The sequence below is a fragment of the Coregonus clupeaformis genome, chromosome 12, assembly GCF_020615455.1.
Source record: "Coregonus clupeaformis isolate EN_2021a chromosome 12, ASM2061545v1, whole genome shotgun sequence".
Taxonomy (NCBI): Eukaryota; Metazoa; Chordata; class Actinopteri; order Salmoniformes; family Salmonidae; genus Coregonus; species Coregonus clupeaformis.
The window spans coordinates 41,373,435-41,385,833 of NC_059203.1; the positions used below are offsets into that span (position 1 = coordinate 41,373,435).

Here is a 12,399-nt window from a genome sequence, read left to right on the forward strand (position 1 = left end):
AGGCCAAGGGAAGCTGGGCTCCAGCTGGCAGGACAGGACAGGGGGCAATTAGAGGAGTGTGGGAGAGACATCCAGACCTGCTGCCAATTACTGTGCACATGAGCCAGACTGACATGTCACCCATAATGACATCCAACACTGTGAAGCACAGCCCTGCCATGTGACAATGGTTGGACAACAAATGTACACTGGTCTCTGCTTTCAGGTGTGACTTCAAGTGTGTGCATGTGCGGATGTCTATGTTGCGGGGAAATAAAGTCTCTCAAAAGTTAATATTCTTGTGATTTATTCTTGCTTAATAATATGAAAAAAGCCAAGTGCCTTCTATCAGTTTAAGATACAGTCCAGCAGCAGTCACTGCAATAGAAAAGTGCATTTGCTTGTGGAGTGTTGCAAGCCATATAGACAGACAAAATGTAACAAAGTGCAAGTGATCGCAGCCAAAATGTAGGACAACACAGCATTTCCTGTCCCAAACATCAACCGAGAGGAGTGACCTAACCAAAAGGTGTGTACCTGCCACAGTAACCATGACATCAGAGTGATGCAGCACTGTGCCATGGTATTGGTCATGCAGTTTGCCTGTACCCATTCCTTATAGCAAACAGTAAATTCCCTCTTTTAGAGTGTCTCTCTGAGCAGAGCCCTGTTCGAATATCCTGACAATCCATTCTTCCTTTCCATGAAGTGATCACTAATCAGCCATGACTGGATAGGTGCAAGCTATGTAGTGTAGCATTCCCTTTCACCTTTAAAATCGATTTAGATGGGTGATTACTTCAAGGAAGGGAGAAGGGAAGGATGTATGTTCATAGTATTGGGATAGGTCACACAACAGTTTTGCCCATCACAGCCATCTTGCCCATCACAGCAGTCTTGCCCATCAGGATGCTCTGTAGTTGTTTGATCTTGCCGTCCTGCGGCAGTGGGGGCAGGCTCCGGTCTGCCCGGTCATCCTCATCCAGGAGCTGCTCGATGTAGCAGGAGGAGCCCAGGAGGACGTGGCCTGTTGCCTGCATGGAGAACAGGGTCCATCTCAGAGCCTCCCTACAAGAACAGGGAAACAGATGTCAGACGAGAGTTGTAAAGGGAGGTTATGTATATATGAATACATTTTTCAAGTATAAATTACCAATATTACCATAGATTATCTGTTAATCACCAAAATTACTGAAGATTCCGGTAACGTTTGTCAATTACCGGTACCTTTGCAACCCTATGTCAGACAGATACCTGTACTGTAGATAGTGATCAGACAGATGAGGCACAGAGACAAACAGATAGACATTATATAAACATATAGTCAGGAAGATAGGGAAACGCTGACAGTACAGGGCTGGAACCTGCATCTCCCTAATCTCTCTCTCCTAGTTGAGATACAGGTTTCATTCTCTCCAGTGACTTTTCAAAGAGCCTAGAAACCTGTTATTTGTTGATTCTGCACAATTTAATCCTCGTTGTCACAACCACTCAGCTAAAGCCGAAAATCAGCAGCTCTCAGCACGTATGCCATAACCTTCCTAAATTTATCTGAACATACAGTGCCTTCAGAAAGTATTCACACCCCTCAACTTTTTGCCACATTGTTGTTTTACAGCCTAAATTTAAGATTGATTAAATTGAGATTTTGTGTCACTTATCTACACACAATATCCCATAATGTCAAAGTGGAATTATGTTTTAGAAATGTTTACAAATTAAATACAAATGAAAAGCTAAAAATGTCTTGAGTCAATAAGTATTCAACCCTTTTGATATGGGAAGCCTAAATAAGTTCAGGAGTAAAAATGTGCTTAACAAGTCACTTAAGTTGCATGGACACACTGTGTGTGCAATAATAGTGTTTAACATGATTTTTGAATGACTACCCCAACTCTGTACCCAACGCATTCAATTATCTGTAAGGTCCCTCAGTCGAACAGGGAATTTCAAGCATAGAGTCAACCACAAAGACTTGGGATGTTTTCCAATTGTTTGCAAAGAAGACTGAATATCCCTTTGAGCATGGTGAAGTTGTATCAATACACCCAGTCACTACAAAGATACAGGCGCCCTTTCTAACTCAGTTGCCAGAGAGGAAGGAAACCGCTCAGGGATTTCACCATGAGGCCAATGGTGATTTTAAAACAGAGTTTAATGGCTGTGACAGGAGAAAACTGAGGCTGTAGTTACTCCACAATACTAACATAAATGAAAGAGTGAAAAGAAGGAAGCCTGTACAGAATATAAATATTCCAAAACATGCATCCTGTTTGCAATAAGGCACTAAAGTAATACTGCAAAAAATGTGGCAAAGAACATCACTTTTTGTTCTGAATACAAAGCGTTATGTTTGGGGCAAATCCAACAACAAATCACTGAGTACCACTCTTCATATTTTCAAGCATGGTGGTGGCTGCATCATGTTATGGGTATCCTTGTCATCGGCAAGGACTAGGGAGTCTTTTAGGATAAAAATTTACTGAATGAAGTTAAGCACAGGCAAAATCCTAGAGAAAAACTTGGTTCAGACACTGGGAGACAAATTCACCTTTCAGCAGGACAATTACCTAAAACACAAAGGCCAAATATACACTGGAGTTGCTTACCAGGATGACATTGACTTTTCCCGAGTGGCCTAGTTACAGTTTGGAATTAATCGGCTTGAAAATCTATGGTGAGACTTGAAAATGGCTGTCTAGCAATGATCAACATCCAACAGCACAGCACTTGAATAATTTTTTAAGGAATAATGGGCAAATATTGTATAATCCAGGTGTGCAAAGCACTTAGAGATTTACCCAAAAAGACTCACAGCTGTAATCGTTGCCAAAGGTGATTCTAACATGTATTGACTCCACAGGTTGTTGGTGGCACCTTAAGAACAGGCTCGTGGTAATGGCTGGAGCGGAATCAGTGGAATGGTATCAAATACATCAAACACATGGTTTACAGGTGTTTGATGCTATTCCATTTGCTCTGTTCCGGACATTATTATGAGCTGTTCTCCCCTCAGCAGCCTCCTGTGATTGACTCAGGGGGTTGAATACTTATCTAATTAAGCTATATTAGTGTTTTATTTTCCATACATTGTTGAAAAATAGTTGGAAAAAAAACGACAATTAAATCCAACAAAATGTGGTAAAGGTCAAGGGGTGTGAATACTTTCTGAAGGCACTGATTCAACTCAACCTCTTCCTAGACCTTACCTCCTCACCTTCAACTACCCACATAAACAGACAGTGACACACACACACACACAGATCACTCACTTCAGCATCTTCTTGGCAGCGTAGCAGCGCACATTGTAGGACACAGAGTAGGTGCCATACAGGGTGGCCTTCACATTCAGACAGCCAATGAAATCCTGAGGGTTGTTCTTGTATAGGTCAAAGGTTATTCTAGCCACATCTTTCCTGCACTGGTGTTTGAGCTCATTTTGCATTCGGGGATGAGTGTTCTGGGAGTAGAAAGGTGGAGACAGAGGGAGGGAGGGATATGAGATAGAGGAGAAACAAGAGCAAATCAATTTTCCCCAGTTAACACAAATTAAGTCTAGTCTCCAACAGCTTATTTGAGGGAAACGCAAATTGAGTGTGAAGGAAAACTGCATAGATAACCTCTGCCACTTAGTGTCTGTCAAACTAAGATGGATGAACGCAAGACTAGCTAGTTCCCCCCCACACAAACATTTTTCCTCCCCTCCACCCAAGAGCTCCAGTCATCTGCAAAGGAACGTAACAAACATTGGAATACAGATTAATTCATTCTGAACAGCAGAAGGACAACAGGTGAGGAAATTGTATTATGTTAATGTAACACGCTCAGCATGACATGACAGGAGCCAAGTAAACACACAGGGTGATGCCATTCAGGTGGCAGCACATCATTTAATGAAAATGGAAATTACCTACTTTGGAAAAACAAACACCACTCAACTCTGACTCAAATGGTGCTTTAATTATGCCCAAAATTGTGAGGTAACTAATTAAGGGGTTATGATTTGCCATATATGTCACACATACTTTCACTCAACTCTTCACCCAGAATAAGAATGGTTTTGCATTTATCGGAATGGAATCATTTCTGAATAGGCATACTGTATATTAAATCCCAAAAGTTCAGGTCATTTATATACAATACGGGAGTAGTAGATTTTCTAGTTTGTCCCATTTTATCTAAACACATTGGCAATGATGATGATAATACACAGAAGTGAGTCCTCTTCACAATTCTATCAGAGTGACCCTGTGTAATGGCGCCACCTGGTGGACTCTGTGGTAAGAAGGTCATGCATATGTCGCCCTACCAACCTGTGGAAGTGTCCACTTCTGCCCCTTCTCCAGGACCATGAGGACAGCGTTGTCTGGCAGGGTCAGGAAGAACTCCTCCGTATCTACCCCCGTCCCGTCTTCATCCAGCACCAGGGCACTGACGCAGGACACGTGCAGAGAGTCCATGGCCTGAGAGGGAACAAACTACCCCATTAGCCTGGAAGAGATATAGAACGAGTCCAGTCATGCTACTGAATCATTCCCCCTCTCAAAAGTAGTTACAGTTGAAGTCGGAAGTTTACATACACCTTAGCCATATACATTTAAACTCAGTTTTTCACAATTCCTGACATTTAATCCAAGTGAAAATTCCCTGTCTTAGGTCAGTTAGGATCACCACCTTATTTTAAGAATGTGAAATGTCAGAATAATAGTAGAGAGAATTATTTATTTCAGCTTTTATTTCTTTCATCACATTCCCAGTGGGTCAGAAGTTTACATACACTCAATTAGTATTTGGTAACATTGCCTTTAAATTGTTTAACTTGGGTCAAACGTTTCGGGTAGCCTTCCACAAGCTTCCCACAATAAGTTGGGTGAATTTTGGCCCATTCCCCCTGACAGAGCTGGTGTAACTGAGTCAGGTTTGTAGGCCTCCTTGCTCACACATGCTTTTTCAGTTCTGCCTACAAATGTTCTATAGGATTGAGGTCAGGGCTTTGTGATGGCCACTCCAGTACCTTGACTTTGTTGTCCTTAAGCCATTTTTCCACAACTTTGGAAGTATGCTTGGGGTCATTGTCCATTTGGAAGACGTGGTTCCACGGTGTTTATACTCGCATACTATTATTTGTACAGATGAATGTGGTACCTTCAGGCATTTGGAAATTGCTCCGAAGGATGAACCAGACATGTGGAGGTAATGCTAATATCTTTTGATTTTCCCATGATGTCAAGCAAAGAGGCACTGAGTTTGAAGGTAGGCCTTGAAATACATCCACAGGTACACCTCCAATAGGCTAATTGACATAATTTGAGTCTATCAGAAGCTTCTAAAGCCATGACATCATTTTCTGGAACTTTCCAAGCTGTTTAAAGGCACAGTCAACTTAGTGTATGTAAAATTCTGACCCACTGGAATTGTGATACAGTGAATTATAAGTGAAATAATATGTCTGTAAACAATTGTTGGAAAAATTACTTGTGTCATGCCGACTAACCGACTTGCCAAAACTATAGTTTGTTAACAAGAAATTTGTGGAGTGGTTGAAAAACGAGTTTTAATGACTCCAACCTAAGTGTATGTAAACTTCCGACTTCAACTGTACTTAGCCACTCCATTCTCTTGCGCGTCATAGATTTATACAGTGAATAATGCAAATACCGAGTGTATGAATACATTTGCATGTCTCTGCTGAGTAGGTAGTTCCTGAAAAGCTTAATTAACATTTATTATCATTATCCGGATTAAGTTAAAGTTTTCAAAGATGTGCGTAAGACAGCAGTAGTGTCACAGTTGGAGACCAGAACAACAGAGACAATTGTCAGTATGTGCATGTGAGCACGTACTCCAGCATACAAGCCTTTGAGGAAAACCGTTAGTTCTTTCTGCTTCCCTTTGAAAGCCTCTGACTCACCCATCCTTTCATTCCTTTATCCATCTCTGAGTCACATTGCTCACTGGATTGAAATGATGATGCCATGACTAAGTAAAGAATAGGTAACCAGACTCCCTCTCCTCCCTCACTCATAAACTACTCTTCTCTCATTCAAACTTGTAGTCCTCACTCAAACACCCTCTTCCTTCTCCTTCATCCCTCCCTTTTCCTCCACCGTTCTCCTCACCTTGTTGAGTAGGTCTCGTAGCCCATCAGCCATGATTCCCTTCTTAACGCTGCGGTCAGCACTGGTGACCCGGAAGGGCTTAGGCCGAGGAGTCCCGACGAGGAGCTGCTGGGTCATGGAGGCACTGGCTGTCACACACCTGATGGAGACACATATGCAAGCACACAGAGTCAAATGATGTAAAATCTATTGGAAAACGATGCTAATTTTGACTATGACTTATGTCCTACAATGTCAAAATCAACAAACATTAAACATTACTGAATGCAGTCTTATGATGACCAATAGTAGTGCTACCAATAGGGCACATCCCCTTAGTGGTGTGGCATCAGGCTCTTACTTGGAGAGTGAGGCAGGGGACAGGAGACTGAGGGACTTCATGGCATAATCCATCCTTTGGGTCCTCGGCTAACAGCACCTGGGGATTCACCAATGTAGTCTTTACACTGCAGTTACAACATATCACCAGCAGGTGAGAATATCACCACACTGACTGAACACAGCACTGGTGGAAATCTTTTTACCCAAAAGTAATTCGAATGAGAGAAACATGACCTACATAAACACATAAGCAAGCCATGAATACAGCTCCAAACAGTAATATTGCTGGAGAGAAAAGGCAACCCTTGACAGCCCACTAACAGACAGAATATGTTGTGTCACATGTGTAGGCTACAACAGACACTCGAGATGTCAACTACCATAATGTAGATTACCACAGCTAGCACTTCATAATACTGTAATGGTCTCTTGTGACTATTACCTATCTGTCCAAAATGAAGACAGTTTTACAAAAATAAAGTAATTCTACAAAAGAAAAACACTTTGCTAATGAAATCATCTTGAAACATTCCTTCCTTCCTGGCTAAAGTAACATAAAACAGAGAGGACAATTGTGTCACTAAATCTCTGGTCTGCATTGAGTTTTGGTTACCTTCTTTGGCTTGCTCTCCCGTCTCTGTGAAACAAAGGTCCAATTTCTAAATCGAAGGATCCTTGAATTCTCACTGTCGTCTCTTTTTGCTCCCTCTCTTACTTGCATCACTTGTTCTTTCACCTTTGTTCTAATTTGTCGACTGTATGCAGTCAGTTATATTGAGCAACTCTCTGCACCCTCCCACTATTCCGCCCTTTGCCCCTATACTGTAATGCCCTGCAATCTGATGTGTGTCACTCCTATTCTTTATTCTGTCTTTCTAATTTATGTTTGATGTGAATGAGTGAATTTCCATGTAGTTAAGCCCAGGGCAGATATAGCTGGCCTTGCCAGTAAAAAGAGCAGAAGCCACTTCTTAAATTGACACACTGTGGGTCTGTCCTCTGATATAGCCCCAAGGCATAGTGTCTGACCAAACTTGATTACCACAGTCTAAGACACACAGTTACACTATAGAGTTTCAAAAAATAGAAACGTGACAAATCCCAGTGCTGTAAATCAAGATGGCAATATTAGTGGGCCTACTGATGTGAGTCCATCAGTAGGACCACAACCTTGTTGTTGTTGTTGTTATCTGACCAATGTATCTCACACGTCACTCATTGTCTCACGTCAGATGGCCGTCTGCACGGACTCCTGGCAACGGCGTGTCACCTTAGAATGACGCCATCTGACGGAACACAATGACATCACTTTAATTATACATCATAGGGAGTGCCCTGCACTTTCAACTTTATCACACCATCCACATTGCAAAACAAAGGTCAGATTTAGCTTTAGATGGTAGTGTGTAGATTCTATGGCTTACATAATGTGGGTCATAATTCAACTGTGGTAAATCAAAAAGATGCAAAGTATCAAAATACAAAACTGCTGGTGTAGACAGGATTCATCTGACTAAAACCGAGGTGTGACAAAAAAATAACATCAATTCAATCACAGATTATATGCAAAACCCTCATCATTGAGTCTGATCAGATCTGAGCTAAAAATGGGTAATCTCCAACCGAGAATAGCAGCACACACCAGCAGTGGCATTTTTTGGGCAGCAAAACCACTGATGTACACACTTGTCCTTTGACCTCATGTCTGGTGTGGTCCAATGAAACCTCAGGCTCACTGGGGATGGAGCGACCACCTTGGCTTTCACGTGTTGAGGGACTGAAAGGACATTTTACAGAACACAGTGTCAAGACCTCCTGCAGTCCTTTAGTTTGGTGAGAAATTACTGGACTCTTTCACAATTTACTCTCTGTTGCCAGTTATTTCACACACTGTCTGTGACCCTCTAGCTTTTACACACAGACATTCCCCACAACAATACAGAGCATTCACAAGCTCACTGCACCACAGGAACATTTAGAACAAACATACACACTCAAACGAAAACAATTCAACTGCATCTCAAATCTAAAAAACAAGCACACACATACACCTGGCTGTGTTCGCTCAGCCAAAAAATGAAAGTACACAAACGGATTAGGGACAGAGAGAAGTGCAGGAGAGTGTGATAAAATGCTTAAGTTCATTGAGATGACAATGTCCTGCTGTTTATGCTGATGTGCTGTTACAACACACACCTCGTTACACAAGCCAGAGGCACATTATTAAACACAGTGGCATTACAGGATCATCTTCACTATAAACCCTGACTCAGTAATACAGCTAGGGTAACTCGGGTCACAACCGCGTTACCACTTACCACCTCAGCCTTCTTGCACTGGGTCAAAATAGGTGCCAGAGTCAGGACTAGCCCTTGATCATGACTCTTAGTTACATTACATTACACATAAGAGTCATTGGACGAAAACGTGTTGTCACTGAAAAATACTGTCGGCTGCAACTGTTTTAAAGCCGGTTAAAACAGTGTACAGTAAGTGTGTATTCTGCATTTGTGAAATTATTTAGATGTGATATGAAAGCAAAGGGCTTTATGTTTCTAGAACCGTATTGCAATTGAGATTCAATTCACGTTTAGATGGAGTATTTGGTTGCCAGAGCCAGTCTACCTCTGAAAAGAACACAAGGTCCTTGGACCTTAAGGAGTAACGGTAACCTTGGGCTCCTTAAGAGTACATCTTGGGCTAGGTTAGGAATAGTCAGAGCTCAACAACCTAGGCTACAGTACATTAGAATGTGTGCAATGTGCATTATGGTTGTGTGCATATTTAATCTGCACAATAAGACACATTTAATGATATACAATGTCAAACTCAGGACCATGTCCATTCTAGTCATGTTTCAACACATCAGTGCACACAGAGTCCCTGCTACATTAGGCCTACTATTGAGAAGTCTTCAATGAATTCCTTGAATGTCAGGGGAAGATGTAAATCAAACTTACTTTTTGGTATTCCTTTAAGTCAAAAAGCATCTCCTTATGGCTGTCTGCAGAGTGTCATCAACCTGGCCATTATTGGCAGCACCTGTTTTAATCACATGATAAAACATAATTAGGCCTACTGTGCTGAACATAGGCTATAAACACTGAAATACATTAAATGTGTTCTTAATAAGTTTGACAGGACCAGAGGGAGTAACCCTAAAAATGAACGTGAAAATAATTATGGCATTTTAATGCATGGTTTATAAATTGCTTCGTCCAACTTTGTGTGAATAACGACATCATGTGGACAAATGACAAATTACCTTCCAACACCTGTGAGGCTGCTGTCGGTCGAGGCACTGAATGGCATCTCGTCTGCAAATGATTCCCGAGTCCGTCGACGCTATCAGAAAGGTATGTACTTAATTCACTACCGCTGTAACCACTCTGATGCATCTCAGACCGCTTGGGGGTAGTAAACAATGGGCCACAATAAACTGTCAACTGCGGTCTCGGTTACGCAGGAAAGTGACCAAAAATTAGGCCCCAGGGTTCAGTGACTCATCTGTATTTTCTTTTCGAATATCCGTTTCTATTTCTAAAAATAGCTCTAAACTTATTTTGTCAATGTTGGTAGTGTAGTAGTAGTAGTAGACTACACATGACAACAGAAACCAAAAGGGGAGTGATAGCCTACATTTGGGCTAGGACAGTTGGCTCATTATAGGCATTTATTTTATTTTTCAAAAATGTATGGTAGAATATAGAAATCATACAGATGGTGCCTTTTAATTGATGATAAAATGCTGCTCATAATGAACATCCTATATGGAAAGAAAACATTACACATAGGCTATACAGAAGTAGGGTATAGTACAATGGTAGGCTATATATATATATATATATATATATACAGTACCAGTCAAAAGTTTGGACACACCTACTCATTCCAGGGTTTTCTTTATTTTTACTATTCTCTAAATTGTAGAATAATAGTGAAGACATCAAAACTATGAAATAACACATATGGAATCATGTAGTAACCAAAAAGTGTAAAACAAATCAAAATATATTTTATATTTGAGATTCTTCAAAGTAGCCTTGACAGCTTTGCACACTCTTGGCATTCTCTAAACCAGCTTCATGAGGTAGTCACCTGGAATGCATTTCAATTAACAGGTGTGCCTTCTTAAAAGTTAATTTGTGGAATTTATTTCCTTCTTAATGCGTTTGAGCCAATCAGTTGTGTTGTGACAAGGTAGGGGTGGTATACAGAAGATAGCCCTATTTGGTAAAAGACCAAGTCCATATTATGGCAAGAACAGCTCAAATAAGCAAAGAGAAAAGACAGTTCATCATTACTTTAAGAATTGAAGGTCAGTCAATCCAGAAAATTTCAAGAACTTTGAACGTTTCTTCAAGTGCAGTCGCAAAAACCATCAAGCGCTGTGATGAAACTGTCTCTCATGAGGACCTCCACAGGAATGGAAGACCCAGAGTTACCTCTGCTGCAGAGGATAAGTTCATTAGAGTTACCAGCCTCAGAAATTGCAGCCCAAATAAATGCTTCACAGAGTTCAAGTAACAGACACATCTCAACATCAACTGTTCAGAGGAGACTGCGTGAATCAGGCCTTCATGGTCGAATTGCTGCAAAGAAACCACTACTAAAGGACACCAATAATAAGAAGAGAATTGCTTGGGCCAAGAAACACGAGCAATGGACATTAGACCATTGGGAATCTGTCCTTGGTCTGATGAGTCCAAATTTGAGATTTTTGGTTCCAACCGTCGTGTCTTTGTGAGACGTGGTGTGGGTGAACGGATGATCTCCGCATGTGTGGTTCCCACCGTGAAGCATGGAGGAGGTGTGATGGTGTGGGGGTGCTTTGCTTGTGACACTGTCAGTGATTTATTTAGAATTCAAGGCACACTTAACCAGCATGGTTTGCACTTAGTAGGACTATAATTAGTTTTTCAACAGGACAATGACCCAACACACCTCCAGGCTGTGTAAGGGCTATTTGACCAAGAAGGAGAGTGATGGAGTGCTGCATCAGATGACCTGGCCTCCACAATCACCCGACCTCAACCCAATTGAGATGGTTTGGGATGAGTTGGACCGCAGAGTGAAGGAAAAGCAGCCAACAATTGCTCAGCATATGTGGGAACTCCTTCAAGATTCTAATAATATCCACAACATTTTAAGAAGTTATAAGCTCATTTACTGCATTTCTATACAATTAAAAAACGAAGAAATGCTATTTGGAGAACAGCAAAAACAAGCAAAAATGAACCCAGCCATTATCACATTGCTATACAATTAGCCGCTACACATTAACTTTCATTAACTCAGCACCGGGATTAAAGACTATAATTGAATACTTACAGAGGGATCTGTTAGCAGAAAAATTATTTTATGAACAAAAGGTTAACAAATACGTTTGCTTTACATTACTTTTTGTGGTTGTTACAGTTTTACTGCTAATTTCCTGCATTCTACACATTTTGCCATGACTTATGCCATGTTAATATATCGGAGTGAGGGTGACTAACAAAGTCAATGGGGGCTGCCTGGAGGTCGGGGCCCCTGGGCACGTGCCCTGCGTGCCCGGTCGGTAATTTAGCCACTGAGTTCCTAATTATTTATTTTTTACATTAGAATAAATGACAGAGGTCCCGACCTCAGTGTTCTCATATGTAGCTACTGCCCTGCTTGGGATCAAGTATAAATCAACTAGATGGATGATCTCTAAAACAGGGGCCTCTGCTTGTCTCTGAGGTCAATTTCCTCCCGATGCCATTGTCCTGTTATCAAAGACCCGTTGGGAATGACGCAGGGTGATATTGCTTATTCCTTAGTGCTTTATTGGTTACTGATGCTTGAAATTAAGAAACACCTCTGACGTCAGTGCAGAGTAAGCAAGCAGGACACAGACACTAGGTTATATTATCTGATTTTATTTTGCAACCTTTCCTTACATTGTTACACATACAAACACAATAAACAGACTCCAAATGGTTCCCTATCTATTACA

General features: G+C 41.2%; 1 protein-coding gene across 2 annotated transcripts; it reads right to left on the bottom strand.

The window, feature by feature from the left end:
- Nucleotides 1-269: 269 nt before the first annotated feature.
- LOC121578223 (cell death activator CIDE-3) lies at nt 270-9,468 on the bottom strand. 2 transcript variants are annotated; one of them, XM_041892431.1, is made up of 6 exons: nt 9,380-9,468; nt 6,439-6,516; nt 6,099-6,237; nt 4,293-4,442; nt 3,252-3,439; nt 270-1,047 (listed from the first exon to the last, which is right to left on the bottom strand). In XM_041892431.1, exons 2-6 carry the CDS (start codon nt 6,489-6,491, stop codon nt 828-830), a joined length of 750 nt encoding a protein of 249 aa, XP_041748365.1. In that variant the 5' UTR covers nt 6,492-6,516; nt 9,380-9,468; the 3' UTR covers nt 270-827. The 2 variants fall into 2 exon arrangements, with proteins under 2 accessions (XP_041748365.1, XP_041748364.1); XM_041892430.1 differs by lacking the exon at nt 9,380-9,468 and adding an exon at nt 7,033-7,149.
- Between the last annotated feature and the right edge of the window lie 2,931 nt (nt 9,469-12,399).